This window comes from Pygoscelis adeliae, unplaced genomic scaffold, assembly GCF_000699105.1.
Source record: "Pygoscelis adeliae isolate BGI_AS28 unplaced genomic scaffold, ASM69910v1 Scaffold13, whole genome shotgun sequence".
Classification (NCBI taxonomy): Eukaryota; Metazoa; Chordata; class Aves; order Sphenisciformes; family Spheniscidae; genus Pygoscelis; species Pygoscelis adeliae.
The window spans coordinates 1761940-1789897 of record NW_008824499.1 but is presented as its reverse complement, the minus strand read 5'-3'; the positions used below and the strand labels follow the sequence as shown (position 1 = coordinate 1789897).

General features: G+C 38.9%; 1 protein-coding gene across 1 annotated transcript in view; it reads left to right on the top strand.

Annotated features, from left to right (window-relative positions):
- Positions 1-27958, top strand: part of MAP2K5 (mitogen-activated protein kinase kinase 5) — a 133675-nt gene that overhangs the window by 57836 nt on the left and 47881 nt on the right. The window contains exons 13-16 of the mRNA XM_009321445.1: positions 5039-5112; positions 6042-6092; positions 9540-9611; positions 22901-22930. Coding sequence (XP_009319720.1) covers positions 5039-5112; positions 6042-6092; positions 9540-9611; positions 22901-22930 — 227 coding nt within the window. The remainder of the gene's footprint in view (positions 1-5038; positions 5113-6041; positions 6093-9539; positions 9612-22900; positions 22931-27958) is intronic.

Below are 27958 nucleotides of genomic sequence, written 5' to 3'. Positions count from 1 at the left end.
AAGGGATTGGTTTTCAGTATTACTCTATACCCATTTTTAAGACACCGAACCTGTGTGTACTTCTCTATCTTAAAAATGGACTCAGAGTAATACAATGCAAGGAGGATGCCTATTTCTCAAAGTAATCTCCTTCAGCTGTCTACTGGTTTTAATGCATCAGAGGTAAACGAAAGAAAATTTAACCCTGACTTCCTTGCTGTCACATGTAAAGCAGACCATGCAGGAAGCTCGCATAGGCGAAGTAGTCAAGAATTTCCACCCTGGTGATAACAAAGGTGGAGAAGCAATCATCGTGAAGAAGCTGTGTAAGGCAGTGCAGCAAACGATGGTTTGTGACTAGAGCATGGATTAAAGCAAAGGAAACAAACAATGAGGAAGTCTTTTATTCCAGATCAGACACTTCAGCAAATATTACAGCTTAACTTCAAAACAAACCTTGCAACTAATGAGGTGATAGCCGTGCATATTAATAAACCCAAAGCTGTAGTCATAGTCATCACACCCACATCAAACATAAACATAAGATTAACACCTACACCACTTCTTTGGAAGATGTGAGAATGTCCCAATGATAAGTGTGCTCTTTTCCCCAGAGGATAAGAAGTAGAAATGGAAGGGTAATGAGAAATTAACTTAGATTTAAAACAGAATTAGCAATTAAACAAGTCTAATCATGTACAAAGTCAAAGTTTGTATAAAGACAAACCAAAATCTGTTAAGTTCAAGAATAAGTATAGACCGTATGCATTTTATCTGGTATGTTTTTCTCTGTTCACACCTCCGTATTAAAAGAAATGTATGAAATAAATGTTACCTGCTTGTGTTTAATTGTACTGATCTGTATTTGTATGCATGACTCTGTACTGGGGGCCAGTATGTATTGCACGGTTTGGGGACCTTGGTTTCTGACTAGGTTTTGAATTTGTGTCGGAGTTTTTGGAAGTATTTTCTGGTTTGTGACGTGTGAGGTTGAGCTAACTGGAGCAGAGGAGTGCTGGTTGGTAGGGACAGGCGTTTGTGCAATGTGGACGATGAGTGTTCCCGTCTTCTCAGCAGGAGCCGTAGTTTGCTGAGGGTTTCACCAAAGATGACCAGAGCAGTGTATTTGACTTTTTCCCCCTGCTTTTTTAGCTTTGTGAGAATTAATCGGCATTAGTGCCACGTATAATGAAGCACAAACAAAAATACTAGGGCGCGCGTGTGTGTATACATATACATACATACCTGTGTTTATATATGTATAGCTAAACACATACATGCACACTCATGGACCACTTAGGCTTACTTAAATAATCCTGGCCTCTGCAAAAAGCATGCTGGTGAGGTCGTTATGGCAAGAAAATATTTTCATTCTTCCAGCAGCTTCACTTTATTAACAATAATGTTCTGTGAGCTGTCTGCAGCTAAAATTGTGCTTTTGTATCTGTTGTCTCCCTTGAACCTGGTATATTGCAGTTTTATATTTCTAAAAGACAGCTTTTAAAAATCTGGAGTTTTTTTCCCCACAACCATTCATCTGTTTGCTTTTCAATAAAACAAGATGTCTGAAATGTTTGGTGTTCAAAAAGCTGAACCTCTGACAGTTCTGTTTACTGGTAAGTAAGAGCTTGGAGGTCCCATTTATTTGCAGAGAGGTGAAATGACTTAGGCAGATATATCATAAAGAGGACTTGTTCATCCTCTATAATGATGCTTCATAGAAATCATTTGTATTAAGCAAGCACTGGTAATGGGAGCATAATGACCCCTTTTGGCTCTTGTTTAAATTCTTTCACTTCTAAACAGTAATATTAATCACAAGCAGATGGTGCAGAACGTTATTTATGCACATTTGTTTTCCAAAAACAAAAAATGTTTAACCCATTAAGTGAAGCAGTTTATGAAACAAAAAGGATAATTTACTAATTGGGTGATTTTTCTCCCCACTTTCAATATGAGATGTTTTGTGAAGTGACATTTTTGTCTAGGATTGTCACTTCCTTTTTTCTTGAGGAAATCAACTCAACCGTTGGAATTCATAGCAAATATTTGCTTAAATCCCCCATTTGTAGTGCTATTTAAATTCTGCTGTGCAAGGACAGATAGTATTTGTTCTTAGCAGTGCCTGTTTGGCTGCAGCTTGCTCAGTAGAGTCCCCAACCTGCATAGGCTTCCCTTCCTTAATGGGCTGATCGCCGATTGCTTTTTTTCTTTTTTGATTTTTTCTTGGGTTTTTTTTTTTTTCTTAGTTCTGTTTGTGGAAGGATTTCAGGATCAAGCAATGCTTAATGAATGACAGATGTTTTTTTAATTAGATCGACTCACTGTCACATCCCACACGGTAGCAGGGAAGGGGAGATGGGGTCTGCAGATCCCCAGTGACACAAGGTGATGGCTGGATAGAGCCTCGGCTCTTCCTTGGTGGGAGCTGGGCAGGCCTGGTGGGGCGGGATGAATGTGGCGCGGTGGTTTCCTCTGGTGGGTCGTGTTAAGGGAACAAGGACTCGTGGGCTGCGTTTGGACAACATCCTGCCTCTTCCTCTGAACTCATGACGTGGTTGAGTCTTATAGCAAGAAAATTTGGCTACGTGCATGTTGCCTCATCGTCACTTTCTGTGAGGTCGTCGTGTTTCACGCTTAGAGCTTCCTTCTGCCTTCCCAGACCCTTCACTCTACTCAGAGTGAAAGGATTTTGGCATTGTTAGAAAATAAGGCAGTTGATCCGGTCTTGGTCCCACAAACATATTTCCGTCTGTACTGCACCAAAATGTTTCTCTTGGCCATTTGGTTATTAATTATTTTTATTACATCCTTTACAATTAAAAGCAAGGGCCTCTTGTTATACTGCAGTTTTCTTTTAAAAGTGTTAGTACTGTGAAGAGCTGGATTCGTGGTGCAGTATGTCAGTATTTTCTGTATGTGTAATTGCATCTGCTGTTCATTACAATTCAGCGCAAGCCTAGTAACGAGGTAGCTCTACTGGCTGCCATATTTTTAGAAAGAAGGTTAAACAGGATTACCGTGTAACTTACTGTTCTTCTCGGGATTCAGGATAGAGCCTGCCGATGTACTTGGCATGTCTTGTTAGATTTAGCAAAGTCACTCGACACTGGAGAGGAGTGTGCTGCTTAGCAGGTTGCCACAAGCAAATATTTCAGTCTCCCTGAAATTTTAGTTAGAAAACATATTCCTAAAATGTTGTTAGGAAGCGTATGGGAGGTTTTGTGACTGCGTGGATTGCTCTGTAGCAGTGTTTTGTCTCATCACCTGAGGCGGGGGAATAGGTAAAAATCCATCAAGAATGCAGCACACGGATTGAATTCCTAAAGGTGAAATGGAGATCAGGATACACAAACTGAGTCTGTCAGTGCTGTAACATGATGAAGACACTTGTGACTGATTTTTCTTTTCCCTTTGGGGAGAAATTGCAAAAGGTACTAGCAGTATTAATACTTAACTTAAAACATACAGATCCGCTTAAGCTATATAACGTACTATTGAATGCTCCCCTTCTTTAAACCGGATTTTTAGCTCAAATATAGGGAAGCATTTAATCAGCTTGTTAATTGAGGTTATACATTTCTACATTACAGAGACAAATTAAGCAAGCTACTGTGGTACCAGAAAACATCTGCTAAACAAAGGCAAACTTAATGATAAACAAAATTAGGTTCTTTTCTAGTTGGGTTTCATCCATCTGCACCCAACTAGTGTTCACTTTTAAAGAAGGCAAAGATACAAGCTATTGCTTTTAATCCATTTTGACAGAAGAAAGCAGTGATTAGGCAAAGCCACTGTGCTCTAATCTTCCCAAGTTTAAGCCAGGCCATAACGCGCACATTATGCTTTCCGACTGGGGATGCTTTCTGGCATCCCCAGAACAGAAAGATGCTCAATGTTTCCTGCACTGCAGTCAGGCTGGATGTTCAGCAGTTTATTCACACGTCAATTTTACAGCATGCAACAGAAGTGTACCAACTTCTTTTGGCATCAGAGGGGGTCAGCATTAAGATCTTTACACTGACAATCTGGCTTTACGATGTACATTGATGTTTTATTTGCCGGAGCAGAATTAGTAATAATTTTAAGGCATTGCTGGCAGTTAACCTCTGTAAAAGCTCTGAAACCGTGAGATCGGAGCCATTTTATGCAGTAGAAGCCATGGAGGTGGAAGCCAGTAGCTTTGAATAATGGTGTGCACAGAAGCAAAGCTGCACTGTATATGTTCCTGGGGCAGAAGGAGGCTCAAATGTGCTTCTATGTTTGTTTTTTCCCTGTGTTCCTATATGCAGGTGTTTGTATGGGATACTTTGTATTCGTAATTTTTATAGAATGTTAAATTCTGCTCTTGTCACTACATGGAATTAAGTGAGCGCTGTTAGAGAAGAGGAAGGCAGGGTTAATTGCAGTGTTAGAATACAAAGTCGCAGGGCTGGGATGAACCTTAAAAGGTCAGCCCAGCTATCCCTTGATACTAAAACAGCCTTCACCATTTGCACCGTTGCTTTCGGCTTGTTCCTAAATTGTCCAGTGACTGAGTTTATTCCCTCTCTGTCATTTCCACTTCATGCTGTAATCTGCAGATCCTTTTTTGCAGACCTTCTCCAGCCTACACTCCAGGCAGTTGCTTAATCCTATATGCAGTTGATTAATCCCTGTCTAAACGTAGTGCTTCCACTTCTCCCTATCGAATTTAATCTTATTTTTTCAGTCTGATTTTCCAATCTGTCAAGATCGCTTTGAATTCCAGGTCCCATCCTTCAGTGCACTTGCTGTCCCTCCCAGATTGGTGTCACCTGCAGATTTGGACTCGATGACCTTAAGGGTCTTCTCCAGCCTAAATTATTCTATGATTTAATAACATGGATTATCAGTATTTGAGAGGTACAGTTATAATGTTGTCTGTGCTACTGACTGTTACAAACCAGAGGTTGCATTTGAAATGTATCTTTGAAATATTTCCTATTAAAATCCATCATGCCAGTGTTGTAATGACCTCTGTATATACGATGCGTATCTAGGCTAATATAGATTAAATACAGTTTTGTTCCCTCAACAGATGTGAAGCCATCTAATATGTTGGTGAACACGCGAGGCCAGGTGAAGCTGTGTGACTTTGGGGTTAGCACTCAGGTAATTCCCCCTTTAGATATCTGCCCGCTCTCTTTCTAATGTCAAAGTCACCTGGCTGCCAGACAGACAGCCCCACAGCAAGCTCCCCTCTGCTGGGACAGCCCTATTCATTTTTAATCTCTGGGCGACTTTTCTTCATCTGAATATGATTGTTCATTGTTTAATGACAGTAAAAACTGCTGATATTGTAATTACTACTTACGAATAGCAAACTTCATTGATATGCAGCTTTGATATGAAAGCGTTTTGGCCAGACAAAAGGGAGGGCAGAACGAGAGATGTGTCTGGGGAGCCCAACTGGCCCACAATAAAAATTAATATTGGGAGTAACAATAGTGGTGGGCTTTTACAATGTGCAGCACAAATTTTAATTAATTTCCATTTTGGGCCTCCCTGGAGAACTTCTCTGATAGTGACCCATGAGCTTGCTGTGATGTTGATTTGAATTTCAGCACCTTTACTCTCAGCCAAACATCAGGACCAAAGAGAAGGTCAGCCTTGTATTATAAGTTGTCAGAGTCTGTTGTCCCTCCAGCGTATTTAGTGCTCGTTGCATTCAAGTGATGAATGTGGCTTTATTCACATCTTGAGCCAGCTGACTGAAAAATGAGTGCGTTCAATCCTACTTCAAATTGACTTTTTATATCAGACTAGTTTGGGGTACTAAAGCGATAAGCATCCTGTTTAACAGAATTGTTTAAGGTTATCTGCCATAAACTGTAATGCAGTGCTTGTTTAAATTGGAACTCTCATTCCGAACAAAAGAGAGATTTAATCATTTTTAATGCCTTTGCAGATAAATTTGTTCCCTTTTACATAATTTTTAGTTGATTTATAGGAATGATGATTGTAGGTTAAATGAGGAATAATTGCCCATTTTATTTCCACATTATCTTTATATTGTTCTAACAGACTGTTTTGTCTGATAGCTGGTGAATTCTATAGCCAAGACGTATGTTGGAACAAATGCTTATATGGCGGTAAGTGGATTTATGCAGGAATAACATTTAAATAGAAGTATTTGTTCACAGTCTTGTTCTGTGTAATGCGGGATATACTCTAAATCAATTCTCAAACTTCATCTCTCCCCAGCATAAGCTGTGTCTTAATTGTGTGTGCCACGAAACAACTCCCTTTTACTGTCTCACAGACCCACTCCCTTCCTATCTGTGCTCACCTACCAGCTCTGTGACAACTGCACTTCTTGCTGATATGGAAGAGTAATATTGGAAAAGTGTTCCTTTCATGTGTTTTTACTTGTCTTTAATGCACTGTAACAGCTGGGAACAAAGAAGAGAGCCAGTTCAACATAAAAAAGCAGCTTTCCACTGACAGCCTGCAGCTCCTTGCAGACTGCTGACGGTCCAATGCTGTCCACGGTTTGGGAACCACTGCTCTGAGCCTGCAGTTCAGCAAAGCATTTAGATGCGTGCAGGAGTCCCGTGGACTTCTTGATGCCTGAGCACTTGTGTGGGTGTTTCCCATGTGAAGTTGCCGTGTAAATTTGAAGCTAAGATATTTGGACTAAGAATTTTAGGCCATTAAATGGCATCTTGTGTAATCTTCATACCGTACATACCAAGTCATCGATATGTTTCACTTTTCTGTATAAATTTGGTTAGAATGCTTGTTATGATGAGACTACTTTTGTCCTTTTTCTGTACGTTAAAACATAAATTCCCATCACTTTTAGATCAAAGTAAAACATTGCTGAAGATGTATCATTTGGAGGAACGCTGCTGCTGTTAGCTAGGATGTGAGGTTTGGGTTTAGCAGTTCTAGCTGACCTGACAACTGGCATGTGGTGTTCATGTCTTTGAGATCAATACGGTGACGAGAGCCAGTCTGAAAGTAAACGACAAAAGTTAGCGTGTATATTCCATTAGATCAATTTGATTAATTTTAGTTCTCTATTTAACAGATGTGAAAACTTAAATGCTTCAGTTTAAAGCAGTGTATTAACTGTTGTCTTTTATTTTTGGCCATTAAAATTCTTTTCGCAAACTACGGGTGTAGTAATGTTAATGAGGAAAAAATCGGTGTTCAGCTTGTTAAAAAAAAAAAAATGCAGACAATACGAGTGGTTGATACTTGTACTTTTCAAACCTCAGAAAAGAGTAGAGAGAAATCCATGACCTTTAATCACTTTCAGGTATTTTTTCTTACTTTCTTGTAAGAAGAAAGCAGGCCAGGGTGTCCATTTATTTGCTAAGTGCTTTTCTAGTCAAGGTGTACTTATTATATAGCTTCTGAAACACTCATGTCACCATCCCAGAAAGACATGGGCTATCCTGTGTTATCAGAATATTATGTGCAGAAAAATGTTTTAAAAAAAGAGATTAAAAAATCCAGTCTTCTATATTACCACTTTTGCTAGTAAGCCTGCTGATTTCTATGCCTCTGTTTTCTAAAAGAACTGGAATATAACGATTCAGACAAATAAACAGCTTCAAATTAATCAACTTTTCCAACTCAGCTGTTACTCTTAGAGTGGTCTTAAGCAGGTCTGAGAATTAAATTGTATTATGCTTTTAGTGTACAAATCAAGATTACTGTTCTCTTTCCCAGGTGTACATTAAATAAATTACTTTTTTTCTTATTGTTTATGGGTGAATGTGATGCATTTGTCTGTTAATTGAAAAAGAGAAGCTTAAGCCGAAACGTACTTGATCTGATTTCTTGTGTTAAAATTGTTTTGCTTGCTGAATGAGTCATTTGTCGTCATCAAATTTATAGTCTAGTCATCAAAAAATAATGAAGGTCATAAGCTTTGGTTTGTCTGCCTACTGTGAGTGAATTTGAAACCATTAAAAAAATTGAGGTCTCTGTTTAAAATAAACAAGAAAAAAAGCTTTTTGATTGAGAAATTAAAATAAAAAAAAAATTCTGTAAAATCATTTTATCACCACTTTATACAGAAAAAAATTTTGGATGAAAAAAGTAACCAGCTCTGTGTTGCACACTTTACTTTATGCATGTGTTACTCTTACTTTCATCTTCTTCTCCATACTCTTAAATTCACATGACTAGACTTTTTGTTTAAATCTGCAAATTATTTACTTGCCACTTTCTTCTGTGAATACATAATTTCTAAATATAAATTGCTGTTTAAAACTGTTGTAACAGAAGAATAAACAATTTAATATTGCTCAGTGTGAATTATGCATCTGATTTGGCGGCTCAGGAAAGGCCAGGGTCTCATCTGCACTAAAAAGATCTGCAAGTATGAGGATCTTTGTCAGTATAAAAGGATGCTTAAAAATCATATCCATTTATGATGCTATTGCAAACATTTCTCAGATATGCTGACCTAGGCTAACTATACTTAATGAAGGCTTGCCTTAATGAACTTTAAAAAAAAATAAATAAGATTTTTGGGTCACTGTTCAGCTCAAAATAAATGAGGCTCAGTCAAAAAGATTTTGTTCCAGTTACATTCTGGGGTGTTTTTTTAGGTTATGGCAGTTGTGGAAGGCTATCTTTAAAGATAATATGGGCTGCACTGTGTTTTTTACTTAACATTCATGCTGCGATAAAAGCTCTTGACCTGGGATTAGCAGTGCAGAGTAAACATCCGAAAACACATTGGACTGGCACTAATTTGGGAGTTTGTTTTCTAAAAAAGGTCTCTGGATTATTAAAGACTAAAAATACAGCCAGTGCTTCGTAGGTGGTTGGGCTAGACAGGTGCATTAACAGCACAGTGGGGAGAGAAGTCTCATGGAGCCTTTTATTGTTACATTTCATGCTGTACTTGACCTTGGAAATGCTTAAATTGTAGCTTTCAAGTAAAAACTAGCAGTTATATTTTACAGCATTCTATTTTCATGAGGCATTAAACTTGCTATTAATAGTTTTGAGTGAAGTCTTTTTTTCTATAGGTCAAAAATGAAATTAAAAAGTATATAAAATAAAATTGCTGGCATGTGACTTCATTGATTCTTTTGGCTTCAATAACTTTGCTTTTTAAACTGTAGTTACTCCCCAACCCCTTGACTCAACATTAGGAGTCTGTTTTCCAAGCGTACCTTGATGCCGTGCCTGGGCTTAGCAGTAGATGTATGTATCGTTGGACTCCCACAGCTTGACCTTGCGCTTTGCTGCACATGTGCAAGCCATTGGCTTTTTTGTTGGATAAAAAAGCCCAAACACAAATGCCAAGGCCAACTTTACAAGGTGCACAGCAATGCATGGCCACGAGTCTGAGCATAACCAAGTCCTTTGCTCTTGCAGAAGAGGCAAAAATAAATAAATAAGTCATGTTTGAAGAGTGGATTTGCTCTCTGCCAGGTTAGCTGGTGAGCTTTAAGCTTCTTTGCATTTTCTCGGTTGATTTGTTTACCCTGGGCTTGTGGAATTATTTGTGGAATAAGTACGTATGTCTGTTTGCTAGGCTCAAAAAGATGTTTCTTTCCGTCCCTTTGCAGCCTGAGCGGATTTCAGGAGAACAGTATGGAATTCATTCGGACGTTTGGAGTCTAGGGATTTCCTTCATGGAGGTATGCAAATATCTATCATTTTCATGTGCACATTGGAAGAATCAAATGAAGTCTAACATCAAAATATTTTAATGTAGTCTTTGTATACTCTTTTATATGTGCATGTTTTAACTATTGCTAAATTTCTTGGCTGTATTTAGAATGGGTTTGTTCTTACTGCGTTCAATTTGGTTAGATACAAAAAGCCTCTGTATAAACCATCTTAAGCCCTCTAAGAAAACTCCATATGAGAGTAAGAAGTAGGGCCTGGTACATGAGTGCCTCAACACCTCTGGGATTGAAGATGATGGTGTTTCTGTATTGCATCTTCGCAGAGTGGGCTATTATTAGGGTTAAAATAGCGTTATGCAGATTCAAGGTTTGAGCTGGTTAATGGCCTTGCAAAATCTTCACAGAAATATTTGCACGATGGTATGAGTCTCTCCCTGTGTGATTAAAGTTAATTTAAGTGTTCACAAGGGCTTTTAGAAAGATTTCTCACAAACATAGTTTCAAGCAGGAAAAAGTCCTTCCAAAATGAAGCAGTTCAAAGAGAACGTGGTCATAAATGCAGTCATTCAGGAGAAACCACGCTTTCTGCAGGTTTAGTCACAACAAGGTCAGTTTTGATTCAGGAAAAAAGGTTGTTTGTTTCAGCTTAGGGTCCATCAGATGTTTTAAGAAACATGAATTTCATTGACTTTATAAAAACAGATGATTGTTTATAGGAAAGATAACCTGGAGTGTGTAAGTTGAGTGGAAATGCCTGTGTTATGATTGCGTATTGACCAGTAAAATCAGATCTGACTTGGTCTGGTCCGGGAGAAGGGACAGGTAGCTCTGGTCTGGTGGTGACAGAAGGGTATGTTCACATAGCCTTTTTCACGTTGGCCTGGCCTGGCCACAAACAAGCCAGCTACAGTTGGAAAGCCCTGTAGCCTTGCCGGCTCAAGCAATAAGCTCTCAGGAGAGTTTTTCAACTCAAGGACAGTCCCATGAAAGAACTTCCCCCTGCTTGGAGCAGTTGGTTCTTCCTATAAGAACAGTTCATTCAAACCATCAATGACTTGCATCATCTTTCTTGCACAGCCTGACAAAGGCGTGATATGATTCACTGAAAAATATAGGTGCCCTTCCCTTCTCTTCTGGCACAATATAGTATCGTTATGGTGAAGCTGAATATACCTTTTGGTGACATGTAACTGATGTTTTTAGCAGAAGATTAGGTAGAAGTTAAGTGGTCTTGGTACTGGCCCTCTGCGTCTAGGCAAATTTCATATTTTCATAGAATCATAGAATAGTTTGGGTTGGAAGTGAGGCTATTGTTATGTTTTCAGACAATAAATTCCTTGCCAAATCAGTTTTAACCAAAATGAAAATACCTAATGCTGAATCATTGCATTCAGATCTTGCAAATCTTTTCCAGAGTCTGATGGAAGCTAACTCTGAATTACAATAATGACATACTTTAACATGTCACAGGGGATGCAGTTCTCTTAATCTGTTTTACTGCAAATTTTAATGGTTTGTGATGCTGGAGAGCCCTCACAATTTTGGGAGAGATACAGAACGTACTCTTGCAGTCTGTAAATGAATCTAGCCAACAAAGGGCGAAAATGAGATTGTGTTACATTAAGACTTGACTATGGTGGTCCTGATTCACGGTGGAATAAAATGATATAAATGCAGAAGTCCTATAGATCAAGCATTTACTGGTTCCTTTGCTGACTAAAAGATGTATTTCAATGTGCAGCAGCAATATGATGATTTACCACATAGACCAAGATATTTGGAATTTAGTTTAGGATTACTAGTAGGTAACTTGGCTGGTCGTGAATTTGATTTGAAGGATGAATTTCGCATTATATTAGCCGACATTAGGGAAACTCCTTTAATTTGCATTTGCTCTCCTCTTTTAAACCTTCTCAACTTTTTTTTTCTCTCTCACTTTCCACAAATGTCTTCTGAACCAGATGTACAAAAAACAATTTGGTTCTGTGTGCTTTGTTAATTGGTATGTCATCTGGTCCTCCGAGACCTCTCTTCAGCATGATCGCTGTTTTATTGAAGTGGTTTGAGTGATGTGTTAAATGATGAAAGCAAGGACAGTGGCTTAGAAAAATGTCTCAAAAAAGGTGAAGAAGATGCTCAAAGAGCCACACAAGGTCACTGTCATTAAAGTAACACTGTATTGACATGGGGATTGGTAGTGGAGACACCTAGGCTCTTGTTGATGGAACTGTTAAAAAGGGAAGTTAGCATTTGCTGCAGGATTGTAAAATCATCTCCACTTAGCAGTGTAATACTCCAATCCTTACAACTTCAAGCTAGCACAGTTATAGCATGTTAATTTAAAAGAAATGGCATGTTGGGACCAAGTTAGCAAGGGCTGCTCTGACGTATGATAATATAAAATAGCAGCTAAGTAAATCTTCTCATTTTCTTTAATATTCTTCTAAGCCTTTAAAATGTCTTTAATTTCTTTGCTGCAAAGCTATGTGTAATGAGAAACTGAACTGTTACTTTTGAAGGTTAAGAAAACTGCCCCAAAAAACTTGGTAGCAGAGTGTGGAAAGTATTAGATGTGGGTACCACCTAAGTTTTGAGAGATGGTGTGTTCTTGTTTTTTGGTTAAGGAGGAAGGGGAGAAGACATCAGGTAGGAATTCGACTCTCCTACCACACTTCCTCAGGCACCCTTGGCCAAAAAAAAAAAAAAAAAAAAAAAAAAGAAAAGAAATGCTGCTAGCTTTTTTATTATTATTATTCTTTCATTTTTTTGAGTTCGCATTTCTTTCTTCAGGATTTTTTGAAGTGAATTAAATTTAATACATAATCTGTAAAACTATTTAAAAGTGTTTCATCACAAATAGTTTGTGTGTTTTCATGAGGTTTTTAGATGTTTTATTTAAGTGCTCTTGGGTTGACAAAGCAAGTTCAATTTAAACCAATGACATTGCTGTCACTACATTGAAGACTGTGTCAGCATTTTCATTATAAAAGCTGTTTATCAGGGGTTTATAACTCAGTCGTAAAATACATTCCAGGGTGACTGGGCTGAGTTTGAGTGCTCTTTGCATTCTGTAACCAATTCAGTCTCCCTCCCAGAACCACGCCGTGCACAGGAGGATAAATTAGATTGCCTAATATTTCTTGTTACTCTCCAATATGACTCTAATTCTACCTTGCGTGGCTGCTATCCGAAAGTGAACTTCAAAGCATCCAAAATGGGATAAAAGACATCTTGTTGGTTTTTGATAAGGCAGCATTCTTGTCCAGTGATGCCTTTTTGTGGAGGTGTTTGAGGAGTAGTATACTACTGTCACCTTCAGCGGAGCCGCTTCTTCTGGGATAGAGGCTGCTGTAAGAGACAAGAAGCTGGGTGAGAAGAGCTGTGATGGGGCCCTGTAGGGCTGGTGTGTTCTCGGGTCCTCCTGCTTCCACAGTGGGTCGCTTCTTGGTTTTCTCCTGGATTTTACCATCTCAAAGCTGCCTGCTGAGGAGCGCTGGCATGCTCTCGAGACAACACTGAGGACCAGAGTCTCCTACATGTCATGAGGAGAGATGGTAGGTGAGGAGAAGGGAGTTTTGGGAAGGCAGTGGATCAGAGTTGTTCGTTGAGGCAAAGTATAGGCTTGCAGATCTTTGCCAGAAGATCCAGGGCTCATTTTATCTGCGGGTGGAATTGGTATTGTATTATATTATATTGACATGCAGGAAATGAAGGTGATTTGCTTATGCCACAAACCAAGTAAGTTTTAGAAGTAGAATATGAGCTCGTGTGCTTGGCTAATGGTAACTTTTTGCACTTCCTTTTGTATCACATCCTAGTCTCTACTTTCCACTGTCCTCTGCTGAGAAAAACAGCTACTTTCCTGTGTTTCAGGCCTCCTTTTAAAATTAACTTTTCTTGCAAAGATTATCAGTGTTCTCTCCTTCAGGGAAAAGGAGTTTGTATATCAGTTTTAATGTTAGAAACAAGTTCTTAAAACTCCCAAAATGAGAATTTTAAGTCTTCGGTCACCAAAGTTCACTGTTATCTGTATATTTGCAAGAGCTTTCAAGGGTTGCTAGTTGTTTGACATTTGTGTTGAGATGCTGTTCTAAGCAATATTCCAAGCAGTCATAATGACAGATTTTCAGCAGTTGTGTGCATTCCCACATATAGGAACACCAATATATGTCCAACAAACATGCCTTACATCACGTATTTCAGGCACACATACATATCTTCTGAGTGGGGTTAACACTGAATGCATGCAATGTCAGCATTACGGAGTCTTAGAGTCTTCAGCGCACTTGGGCTGGGAGCACAGACGGAGGAGTAGGAAGAGCTCACTCAGACCATGAAAGCAAAGAGGAGGAACATGTTTGAAGAGGGTGCTACAGAAGAAGCAGCTCTGCTTTAAGATGATTCTCTTAAAGCACTTCAATCTTTAAGGTGTTTCACTGCATAAAACTGATGTAAAGACTTATGTATATGTAATCTGGTCAAGGAGAGGAGGTTTCAGAATAATTCTTTCTAAGGAGTCTAAAATATGTGGTCAGTCACGTATCATCAGCTTTGAGGTTCAAGATCAAGATTGTGAGCTGATCTGCAGGAACTCCTGCAGACCACGATTTGGTCTTCTGCAGGATTTCACTTATGTGTGGACATAATGGTTGGTCTTTCATCAATTTTATGCCCTTACCTAAACAATAGCAGGTAGACAGATGTGGGGAGAAATCTGAGACCTGGAGCTTGGTGATACAGCATAGCTTTCTATAGTGGCACTGGAAACTTGGCGAAGGTTTGGTAGAAAGGGGTACAATCATGACAGGGCAACTGTGAATGTCTGTGTGACTGCTGGAAGCAGACACGGACCATGCAGTCACCTACAGTGTCAAAAGCTACACTGAATAGAGGCAGGAGGAATATTAATTAAAATAGCCCACTAGAAGATGGCAAGGGTCAAGCTTAAATGGGAAATGAGAATTTGCATTTAATCTCCATGCAGAGCAGAAGTCTTGATATTGTAACAAAATACTTGGCTGAAGTGAGGTGTCTCCGATCAAGTGGCAGTTCTTACCGGACTTGTCCTTGCTTTTTGTGTGCTTGGAATGAGCAGAATTTTATTCTACGTGTTTAAACCAGAGAGACTGGGAAAGGCCTTGCCATGGTGATGCTGCTGGTGCTGGTAGAGCCACTGAGAATGGCTCGTAGCAGAAGGCATGAGGTCATCGTTAAGCAAACATGTGGAAAGCATGATTTCCCCATTCCTGCACTGTGAATTCAAGAAGTTCTTACATTAATGCATTAGATGGATCTGGGCACATTTCAGTAGATACCGTATGATGTGTCTGAAATTGCCTTTTTTTTTTTGTTCTTCCTCCCCCCCGCTTTTTTTTTCCCTTACTGAATTCCAACCTTCTCTAAACTAATAAAAAAACCCAAGCCTCACTTCTGTGCCCAGCCATCTAATAACCAGCGATGCTGGGATGTGATGGGTGTTTACTTTGTTGCTGCAAATCACTCTAAATAATATTAATATTAGAGAAAACTTAAACGAAGTGTTTCTGAAAATGCTGGATTACCATCTCTGTGGGCTGACATCTTCTGTCTGCCAACAGCAGGGCCTTGGGCAGCGCTGGTTTCTGTGGCCCCAGCCCTTGGCCAGACCCTTCCTGAAAAGGAGCCAACTTTATGGAGAAAATGTTTCATTTCTGGCCTTTTCCTGGTTTCATAAGTATGGCTGAGAGCAGACTCATGCCTTGAGCCCTTGGGCCTTGCAGCTTGGACCACTGATAATTGTGTGGGTGTGACTATTTAGTAACAGACATCTTTCATTTAGGATTAAGGAAAGGAAGAAAATAAAAAGTGCTTTTTTTGCAACGAGCCTCACCCTGTTACTCTGTATTTTTAAGGACTGTAGTAGTGTGATGTTTGTGACTTGTATGGACAAATCCTTGCATGCTTCACTCAGCCATTGAGAGTGGCTGTAACACAAAGAATTTTGCTCAGTAACTTGAATTGTTCTTATCATAGAGTATTTATGTAGTTTTAGTCATTCTGTACGGAATGATGTGTTTCAGAAACTTGTTCTTAGGGAAAATCTGGCCTTTTTTTTTTTTCCCCTTGAGCTATTTCAAGCAATTTCTCCAAGCAGTGGCCGTTAGCTCCGTTTCCTCATCTGCCATCTTCAGCGGCCAGCAGGATGAAGACAGACAATGTCCAGCTACATCACGATCTTTGTGGTAGCGGAATTAGAAGTAAAGGTACCAGTGCCTGAGGGTTGGGTCATGAATTAATAATTGCTGTGTGGTGGGGGAGGCCCGTCAGAATAGCTGAAAACAGAGAAGTTGCCTCGCAGAGCACTATCAATCACTCAGTGACCATAACTTCCAGTAATTAGTGTATTTTATGGGCCTTTGCTTCAGTGACTCGGAAGCACATATGCTCCACTCTCAGCTAAACTTAGCCAGAGTAATATTCCAGGATGATTTATCCGCTTGCTGCACTGGGATGTAACCCTATATTAGGTGAAGATTGTGAACTAAGCTGCAATAAAGTGTAAGTTTAGGTACAGTTTGCGCGGGTTGAGACCTCAATGTATCATGTTTCTCAGCAATTGCTCTTAGGCCACTGCGGGCAGTCTGTGCGGCAGCGAAATAAATAATACAGTTCTCTACCTGAGTAGATAGGTGAGTGGACAATTAAGGAATAACATCAGCTGCGGTGATTCATAATAAATAGGATTATGTAATATAGATTAATGTTCCCTATTCTTATACTGCGTAGAATAGCTGTTTCTACTTTTAAAAAGTAAAAAATTTAGAAATGTTTGTCAGTTGACTCTGCCTTTCCCTGTTATTTAATTGGTTTGTAATGGCAGATGAACTCTCTCGTGCCAGTGGAGATGGAGAACAGCGGTGCTGCTGCTTCGCTGAAGTTGAGCTGCTTTTCCACCAGAGCAACCGAATTTAACATCTTTTTCCTTTAGGTATTGACTCTAAATCCAGCAAACAAATAAGCGGGAAGCTTCTCTACTCAAACAAGTAGTCTTATTAATCTTTATGGACCATTTGTGTGAATTTTGCACCTGACAATTTCCATAGATTGGCCCTGAAAGGCCTGTGTCCCACCTTTTTCCAGTTAGAAAAGGCACTGCTATTCTGAGCAACACCTTTGAAGATGTAGCGGTAAAAGCCTAGTAATATAAGGGATTTGTGGCAAGGAAGGAATGTGCAATTTAATCATGATTGTCTGCAGTCTTTAGTTTGCAGTGCATTTACTATAGTTCGTATTTAAAAGAAGTCAAAGTGAAACTAATTATCTTTAATTAAGGTGAATTAGGCTTTGATTTTTAATATATTTTATGTAGAGAGATCTCGAACTCATCTGCTCAAGCCAAGGAATGTCCCAAAGGTTATTAGGGCATATTTCTGTTGGGCCTGACGGTATTAGTAATAACCTTCTTCCTCATAGTCCTAGACATGAACAAATATGTCACTTCATCAGTCTCTGTTACCCGCTCTTATGCCCCTCCGCAGGGGTCGCAGATTCCACAAGTTATCAGCTAATGGCGTTATACATTAAAAATTGAAGCTTTCTTCACTCTGAGGCCTTTCAAGGCTTTGTTCTTAAGCCCCAGACACTTTGGAGTGCAGCTGCAAACTATAGGCAGAAGATTAAATTAATTTGTAACTCTTTTTTCGTCCTGCATTACTAAATCCTGCACATTTAATTGAAACCCTACTTCAAGATGCTTTGTGTTTCTGTTCTTCTTTGTTGTCAGTTTAACCTCAGAAGCACTTTAACGCTGGTAAATTGCTGTTATATCCTTTTGGATTCTTTTTTTTTTTTTTTAACTGTGCAATAAGAGGGCAGTGAAATTGATATTAGAAGGGAAGAAAAATCTTAGAGTAGTTTTTGAGGTATTTAATATTTATTAAGGTCCATACCCTGCAGAGTTTCAGGTGATTTTAAGCCATCTATCTAGGAGTGTATAAATTGGTCTTGGAATGAAATTTCACCTAGGGAATTTTACGTTATCCAGTAGTTAAGTCTGATTTTGAAAGTTTCCTGTGTCTGAATGTTCCGAAGTGGCGGCTGCTTTTCCATAAAATGAGGGTTTAACTGCAGAGCACAATCTAAATGCAAAATCCTTGGATGGAAATTTAATTGTGTAAAATGTGCACAAGGTAATTAAGAACAAATTTTAGAACATTTCAGACTATAAAGTCCTCCTTCAGCTAGATCACTAGCGATATTGTAAGTGCTTATTTTCAATTTGCAGTTATGCTGAGAAACATGGAATGTGTCTAAATTAAGAATAAAAACATCCCATGCTTTTCAGTATAACTGTAAATTAAAAAAACAACTTGCACAACATAGACAATAATCTAAGTGGGAGACTTTATTGCCTGGGTGTCCTAAAAATATGTTTGAACTTCCTTCCCTCAGTCACTTTCTGAGCAGGATACAGACCAAGTTACTATTGTAATTCTTATTAACAATATACAAGCAGGCAAGTAAAGAGCAATGTAGAGAAAGCGGTTTGTTAGTGAGGATTTCTGGATTTCTGTTTTCGGTTCCAAAATTGTTAATTACATTATTTCAACAAATCATTTGAGTTTTGTGTTCACTTATCTGCCTGTTAAATGGATGTATCTGAGAACAGGTTAGAGTTGCTTTCCAGCCCTTCTTGTCGCTGCTCAGTACAGAGGGTTTAGGCACCTGCCTTTACTGAAACTGGCTGCCTCATGTTCTTTTTGCTTTCCCTTATGTGTTTTTAGATACAGTTTGATAAAAATCAGCATACATGCACACTGTACCTCTCTGCCTGTTATTTAATAATCTGGGATTATTTCTCAGTTTATCAAGTACTGGTTTAAAATCTGGTGGTGCACCCCATACATCTATCTGCACCTCTGTCCAAGTCTGGGGGAAGGCTCCTATCAGGTACTGGCACTTGGAAGTGCACATCGTTTTTCAGGTCATAACCTCACTGCACACCATAAGATGAGCGTTTTAAGTGCTCTGATGGGCTGCCTCTATGTTTAAGAAAGTAATAGTTTAAAAACTCCCACACGAAAGGTGCCAGGACTGAAAGCTGGCCCTCGCCTTCCCTTGGCAGCCCGTCCTCAGCCCCACAAACACTGGGGCTCGGAGCTTGCCTAGCCACCTAACTCTCCCAACATTCTTGCTCGGCGTCTGCAGAGCCTGGCTCTGAAATGGAAAACTATTAAACACACACACCAACACCACCACCACCACCGCCAAAAAAACCCCTCCACAGACATGTAGTTGCTCTAAAGTGAAATGATGTAGGAAAGTGTTATTCTGACATATTTCTTGCTGATGTGGTCTGATTCTCATTTATATTTCCAACCATGCTGGCATTGCAATTCACTGGACCTTTTTAAAATGATGGTTTTTACAGTTCTTGTGTAGTGGGAAGGTATCCATAGAGAAATGAGAATCAGCTCCTTGAAGTTTAAGCATTCCCTTCTCCCCTCTTTAATATCCAGAGCTACATAAAATACCGATCAGTTCCCGAACCTAACTAGTGTGAATGGAAATACTGTACTTTTGTTATAACGCCTTAAAAACAAAATTGCAAGTTCCTGAGTTTCATCGCGGAGATGCAGAGGAGGTAAGGTTTTGATAGTGTGTTAGTTTGGTAGTTTACATTTTTTTGTATCCTGCATTGGGCTTGTGCTGCATATGTTTATATGTCTTCCTTGAGACAGATGACAGGGAGTATGAAAATCCCTTTAGTGAAGCTCTAATCTGTTTGTTTTTTGGTGTTTTTTTCCCTTTACTTTAACTGTGACGCTATTTATAAATCTAAATGTACATACAGAGGTCATTGGTTGGCTGAACTTAAACCATTTTACTTAGTAAATTTAATTAAGAAAATACAGTGCAACTCATAAGCAAATGAGTTTTTCCTAGTTTTAAACCAAACCACCCTCTTGAGTGCTGATTGCCTTGCTCGACCCCTGGTGATATAGAAACAGGCAAAATTAAAAAGGACATTAAAGCTTCATTAAATCTGAAACACATTTAGTACAGTGACATATCTGCAGGCTATTTCAGGGAAGATTACATACTCTTTGGTAAGTTTCTTAATTTATAATACCTTGACAATCTTGCAGGGAGGAAACAACTCTGACTAGATGAATCGAGTGATGGTTCAGGGGGATGCAGAACTGGCACACCATAGGTCTGTGGCTGTATTGCTTTGCAGTTCTCAGTCAAGGAGCAGCTTCACTGAGAAACGTGTTTCTTTTCTAACAAACCCCAAAGAACTTGTTCCTGATGCATTTCAGATTCTTCGAAGCTCATTTATACACCCCATACTTAACGTCTGGCAGAAAACTGCTCTTTCCCCAATTATTCTGCTGCCTTTGGACCCCTGCTGAGGCATGTGGTGGTCAGGGAGAGGAATCGTCAATGACAATGGCAATGCTTAGTTTGAATTCATCATCGAGGCAGTGGTCATTTTTCTGCTTAAATAAGACCTGCAGAATGATGCCCTGTGCATATAGCCATAATTATCTTCTTGTTCTACAGTGGGATAACTATTACATTCCTACAAGTCTGTAGCTATTGTAATGACTACTCTTAAGTCAGTAGTCATTGGAAAAATCAGGATTTCTTCTGCTTCTGGTCATGGAAAAGTGTTTGGCATTTATAGGTCTATTTCTAGGCATTTATAGGCTGTCACAGCAGCAGTGCTGCTTAGGATCTCGAGCAGCTTCTTGGAAGTTAAGGATGGTCCTCCCAAAAGAAGAGAAGATGAAAAAGGGTATGTTTTAGTAGCTCCTGGTAGCTGAGGTAGCTCCTTAAGACTGAGTGTAACAGAAAACGCAGGGTCTTTGCTTAACTATTTAGCAGTGTATTTCAAAGCCTGCTGTCAGAGAGAGACTGGAGTGACATTCTGAACTGGGAGAAGCTGTGAACCAGACACAAGTGATAGAAAGGATGGCGATCAAGCCTGCTTAGCTCAGGTTGTTTTGTTACAAGGATGAATTTGCTGCAGAGAAGCACTGCGCTCAGCACTACACCAAAAACAAAACTGAAAGGCAGAATTCACCCCAAAGAGTTGAGTCTTAAAGGCAAACCTGGAAGACAAAGCACAGAAAAAACCCAGAGGAGGAAGCTAGCTTAAATCGTATCACTTCGGAGAACCTGAAGAGATCTTACTTGTCTTGTCACCTTAATGTTGTTCCCTATTCCAGTGTCTCCTGTAAGCCTGATTTCTTCTACATTCTGTAGTTGTTGGTCTTACAAACCAAGCAAACACAGCGATCCCCAAATGGAAGTCTACAAGCAGATCACAACTTTCAGAGAGATGAGTGGCACAATAGAAACATCTCAGAAAAACTGCATATGTTATTGCTAGTAGGGATCCTTGGTCAACACCATGCTGATATAGCAGACATAATGGCTCCTCCTCAGTCATTATGCAAACTCCCACTGATGAGATATTTATGAAAGATTGGGGTGATTTTTCAGTGATGTATGGAAATTTAGATATGCAGTTCCTATAACTGTGATGTGTCTGTGCAGTAAGTAAGCGTTCAGAGATATTGTACAAACCAAGTAGCCCCTCTAGAACCCACTTGATATGTCTGTAGATTTTCAGGGCAAATACTGTCTCAATATTGTGGAAGCTTCTTTTAAGAGTAGTCACCAAAAAAAATGTTTCATCTCTTTGGGTTTCTCTTGCATGCCTCTCTTACATAAATACTTCAAGACCTACTCTGCTTCTGTAATGTCTTTCCTCTGAGGATCTGGAAGAAGTTTACTGTATTTGCTAGGGCTCACAGCCAAATGGCTAGTACGATACTAGGTTTGGACAGCAGCTGGAATTGCAGAAAGGGCACCATCTCTGCCGTTTTCTGGTTGCTTCCACTCACGCTGTCAGCTTCTTCTTACTACCTTCTCATGACCTTTTTCGTGAGCTGGTGAGGCTTGAGTATGTCTACTCGTCTTTGCCCCATCATTCCCCCACCTTGCTACAGCTCTGTCTATGCCTTATTGTTCATACTTAGGATAGTTTTGTGCTGCCAGCCAGGCTGAAATTTCATCATAGGTTAGCACAGCTGCCTCAGCTGCAATCTGGCTAGGTCAAGTAACCACGGCACTGAGGAGCTCAAATATCGGTGGCAATACAGGTGCTGTGAAACGGCTTTCGCCCAGCATTGATGTGTGGTTTAGCCTTTGCAGTACATGGCATGATGGCTTAGACCTTCAGCATTGATGCTTTTGCTCAGTCTGACATGAATATACCTAGTTTATCATGCCGACAAAGCAATGATAACAGTGCATCCATAACCTTTTTGGCAGACCTCCTTGTGAAGCTTGGTAAGGGGAGCATTCACGAAGGTTAACTGGAGTGTAGAGAAGCTCGTCTGACTATGGCTTCTCCGTAAACCTTGGAGAGAGGTGGGCTTCTCCAGAAAGCAGGTCAGAACAGAGCTGCTCTGAATGCCCTTTTGGAGGAGCCTGTATCAGCTCTGAAAACCCTTGTACTTCACTGAATAGTAGGCAAAATAACTTAAACTAGCTGTATTTTGCTGAAATTATTTCCAAGGTTCAGATACCAAATGGGAAAACCTGAAGTCTTATATGAAGAATTTATCATGGAATATTTATTAGCTGTGGCATTATGGCAACAGTAGTATTGTTGTTGGGTCTAATACTGATACTAGCAGATACTCTAGTAATGCATCAATTGGCTTATAAAACAGTGTGGGCAACAAATCCAGTTGATACCATGTGCCATTGAAAGTGGATCTGAAGAAAAGACGAAGTGTCTTTTTGTGGGTGCCATGATCTCTCTCCAGATCCCACCCACGGGTTCCTAGCTGGGTTTGACACCGATAAGGAAGCAAACCTCAGCTATGTAACCCAGATTTTACTCTGAGCCAGTTAAGGAAGGACTTTGGGAGTTCAGTGCATGCTCTACAATACCTGTTCATTGCAGATAATTATCAGTAAAGGTCAGTGTCATTGGCCTCACTATTGAGGCTGAGCTGTTTAATTTAGAGAGTCCTCAGGAACTTGGGCATCAAACAGTGTTACTGAGTGGTACAGACAAAAGAGCTTGAGAAATACAGAACTATTCAGAAACATAGAACAAGGAGTAATTGTTGTGAATGACTCCATTCTAAATACAGCTCTTTGTGTGTTTTCAGAATTACTTTTGCTGACATTTTCCAATTTATACAATAGTAAGAGTTGAGTACTTTTCTCTCTTTAAGAAAATGTGCCCTCCATGCAAATCTATATAACTAGACAAATATTATTTCCTTTCCCAGCTTGCTCTTGGGAGGTTTCCATATCCTCAGGTAAGATTGTTCATTACTGCTGTTTGCCACTGTGACATTCATTCCTATGTATGAAGGTGCAGAGAGCAATTGTGAACATTTGAGCCACATACAAATAAATCTGTCCTGTTAAATTGAAAAGTGGTATCTTGAAGGAGTCATTTAGAAGTCTCTATTGATTTTTTTTCTCTTTTTCTCTTTTCCAAACTCCAGATTTTCTTTCCCTGGAGACAACAAAAATTATGATGACGTTAATGATTGTTTTGTTGTGAGATTCAAAAATAATCCAGTATGTACAACAGTGCTTTTGAAGCAGGAAGGTGTATCGACTCCTTTCTTACATTTTAATTTTTAATTCCAATTTTGAATAATGGTACAATGGTCTAAAATCTTCTCAAATCACAAATATAATGTGAATGGAATCCTTAAGAGAGCTCTGGATTCTCCCTTTTAAGAGGACCTAATTTTAGTATTTTATTTAGATACTGGCATTTTCTAACTTTCCACTGACTTCAGTGGAAACTCAGTTTCATTGAAGTTGGTGGTAAAACTATTTCCATCTTCAGTGGCAATGGTTAGGCCAATGCTGAGCCCTGCATTACCACGTAATACTTTACTTTGTATGCTTGAAAAAACATGAAGCTCTGAACAAAACAACCAATCCAGAAATAGGGTTGATGATTACTTTAAATTCTTATTGCAAGATGGATGTTAGAATTCATAGTAACAAACTATTCTGTAATTCCTCAAATTATTCTTTCCTGGGAGAGGGGAAAAAGTGAAGTGTCCAGGGACTAAAATGAATTATTTGAATGTGGTTTTTATGTTTTCATATGTTTTATGAACACTGTTTTCTGCATCTTGGTCTATACAGATCAGAGTGCCTGGAGGCATGTCTGATTTAAAGGTGGTGTTGGTCTGTGCTCTTTAAGCATCTATTAACTTGCTATTATTATGCAAATAACTGTTGTAATACACATACTAATTTATGCATGGTTAGATTATGCAGATGCCTCACAAACATGGTTATTGAATAATAGGCTGGGACTCATTCTCTCTCCCATTTTTATAAGCTGTTTTAAGCAAATTCTCCTGACACTTTTATGGACTTGCAAAGGTTTTGCATATGTAGAAATATACTGATTTTTCACTTTCTTATCTCCTATCAAAATGTTTACAGACTGAGAGAGCTGTAGCTGGTTAGCAGAACATACTTTGCATATTTTATCCATATTTTAAAATGTACCCTCTCCTTTGAAGAGAGGATTGAAAAAGAAGCTCTTGTGTTGAAGTGTCCTCCATACATTGGCATACTCACTTGTGCTCATTGGGTGTCTTGATGTTTATTGTAGATGGTGTATTATAACACTAAATCAAAGTGACGTGGGATACAATTTAAGATAACTCTGTTCACAGAAGTGTTGGAGCTTGGAGAAGGAAGTTAGAGCGCATACATTATGTATGATTCTAGACAAAAATTTGTTTTCTGAATTGGGAGCAAAACATGATTGCTAGTTTAAGATCCTTTTTGCTATTCTAATTAAAAAACAGATCGGGTTTGTAAAAGAATATTTGGCGAGTCAGTAGTCCATGAAATTGTATATATTTTTAATGTAAAACAGTTGAGGAGGTGAAACTTTAAAATGTAGCTCTTAAGCTTTTCAAGCAACTGCTTTTCATAAGGATTTTTATGTGAAGAACATGTATTTTAGACATGTACTTACATAACTGGTCACAAGAAGCCTTAGAAACCCACTCTGATTAGGGGGATAATTAGTAGGTTTTTTTTTAAATGTCTAAATACCTATTTATCTCCCTAGGTAAGGGCCTGATTCTGCAGTCACTCACTTGAGTAAATCCTCCTCACTTCAGTGGGCTATTCAAATGATTGAAGCTAACTGTATGAGTGTTTGCAGAATTTGTCCCTGAATAACTTGAAGTTACTTCTCTCTGAAAATGGAAAGTATGAATACATGTTTGAGAACACCTGAAATTTTCTGCAAATGAATGTTTGTCTCCAGCTGTAGCTGGGGAAAAAAAATGTTTTTTCCTTTTTCTCTATTTTTAAGACACAGACAAATGGTGTGTGTAAATTCAGTTTAAATGAATAAGATTTATAGAGGAAATCACTGCAGTGTGGAAATTCAGGACTCCTGCAATATGCCAGTAAGACTAAAGGATGAGGGGTTTTTTTCGGGCCTTTAGTAGAATATTTTAATGATAGAACTTACCACTTCTCATTTTTCATGTTTTATAAGTATTTATTTTGCTAACACTTACTTGTCACACTATCATTATTTAATCTTATGTTCACAACAAAGTCTTACCTTGAAAGCGCTTAAGCGTGCAAGCAACTACTCATGTAAGTAAAGTTGCTTATGGGTGTGTTTAGAGTTACTGTAAATTTTTTTGTCTTGATATGCAGCTAACGTCATAATCTGTAGCTAACTGCCAAAGGTAGTGATCTGAACAAGGAAATAACAAATAGTAAAGAACAGACTTTTCCACTATAAAAACTTTGCACAGGGAACTCTAATCCTTAAAATGTAATAAATTTCTAAAACTGTTATGGTTTTCATTGTTTTGTTGTTTGTTTTCCTGGCATGGTATTGCAATGTGCTATTGCTTGCTCGCTGTAATGTAAAACTCCTTTTGGAAGTCGCAGGGTATGACACTCATAGGATTTTCTGTAGATACAAACGTAAGCACTTAAGGGTATATTCTTCCCCTGATGTGTTTGCATAACTCTATTAAAACTAATAGGAATGGTGCATGCGCTCACACACACACACAAAAAATATTCTTTTGAATAAAGTTCTTTCCTACGTAAACATTTAAAAAAGAAAGGAAACGCCTTTCACCAAACCTAGTTGCTAGCCAATAGTCTGTCCAGCTTTTTAGGTATCTGAAGAAGGCACGTAGGGAAAATAAGTTTCAAATTTCTTTTAAAAGTTTAACCTTAATTTATATGATTTTGATTTTACGTGTCTGTGCAGAATGAACTGTAAAAAAAACCCCAAAAGGCTGTGGCACCTCACAGTATATTTAATTAAATTTTAAGTTGGAACCCCAAAGATGTGCAGTGGCTGAACAAACTGCGAGACACAGTTAATCACGTAGATTCAAATTCAGTATATTGTATAAAACCACGATGGGGGCAATGACTTGCTTAATGATAATGCAATTTAGGAGAAATGAAAAGAATTGCCCACTAAATATTCTCGGCTTGTAGTCAAACTTTATACAAAGCAGGATGTTAAAAGGACGCCGCATCCATTAGGGAAATATTCCAAAGAAATAGTACTCAGCTGCCGAGGATTTAATCAGCTATAGGAAAGTGCGGATTACGACGACTGTATTTAAGATACTTTTGCATTGAGAGACATGTTTTCCTTCCTTTGGCTACAATTCCAAGCCTTGCTTAATAAATTACATGAAAATGACCTGAAGTTTAAAAAAAAAAAAAAAAATCCACCAAAAAATCCTGTCCCCCATTCCGCACCCTCCCGCCCCACTGCTCCCCCCACCAAATCTGAGCAAACACTGCCCCTGGTATTGTAAAGCTTTGAATGTTTTCACACCCCATTAATTTATTACTTCTCTTTCCTCATCTTTAAATTTTTTTTCTTTCCTTTTTTTTTTTTTTTTAAATTCAGGCTCCCCGCTGCTACAGCGATTTTCATCTTGTTGTTAATTTTCCCTGCTCCATATGGAGCTCCAGACATTTCACCTGGAGGCTGTACTAGATTTTGCTGTAGCGATCGCACTTCCGGAGGCCAAAACTGTCATTTAAGGTTCCTGGTGCATCTGTCTACGCCAGGCTTTTCACTGGCACCGGGAGAGTGTGAATAACAAATTGGATGCACCTGAGATTCAGATGATTAGTGTGTTTTGTGAATCTGGGCGACTTGTAAGCAGATAGCTGTAGGGATGGGGAGGGCTAAACAGCTACCCTGGGTGAATCTGTGCTCACACCTTGCATTTGGGATGTGCGGGGAAAGCGCGAGCATCCCGGCAGCCTGAACGCGGAGAGTAACAAATATTTCATCCTGCCTTGTCATTGATTAGAAAAGAGCCTTTAATTTCATTTCACCCCATGTTGTGATTAATTTGCATTCTTTGTCAGAAGTTAATGGAGTTTTTTATGGTTCACTCTGAAATCCTTGAAGACATCAGAGTTGATCTGATGTTTATACAACCGCCAGCGGAATTTTTTCATTTGATTGATGGAGAGCTTGATGTTATTCCAAACGGCTTTTTAAGCTGTTTTTAAGAATTATTTGAATAAAATGCAAGCAAGATATTGTTATAACGATCAAGATTATCTGTTAAAAATCTGTTTCAAATAAAGAACATGATAAGTAGAAAAAAAGATCAAAAAGACAGGAGAAATGATGAATACAGAAGATGATATTTGTTAAGATATATAATCCAAGGATTCAAACAAGTTATTTCAAAATGTAGTGAAAGTAAGGGAGACCTTAATTTCAGGGTGGTTTTTTTTAATATAAAGAGTTTATTTTTGCAGCATGATAAATAATGGGAATGAATTAGTAAAGAATTTAGTTATAGTTAGATTTTCCCCTTTCTTTTTATTCTCCCAGATTTTTCACCTTCATTTTACCAGCAACACGAGCACAGAGCACTGGTGTCTCTAACTCGGAGAGACAAGACTGTCAGGCCTGTTAGTTCAACAAAATGATGACATACTACTCATCTCAAGGAAGAGGCATTCTTAAATCCCACTGCAAAGAAAACATAAGTGGATAATAGGAAATTTTATAGCCCAAGAAAGCATTCACTATAGACCTGCCATTGGTTTGCTTTATAAGAAAATATACAGGCGAAAAATCCTTGGTGAAAGAAAACTGCTTTTTGCTCCTCCTGTTAGGGAAAGGTTTGTATTTTCACCAAACCCCAGCATATAAAAAGCATGAGAGAGACGATGCAGAATATTCTGCGTGTGCTGGGCCAGATCCTCAGCTGGAGCAAATCCGTTCTGCTGCTCCAGGGAGATCAGGGGACAATGCAGACTTACACCAGCTTTGG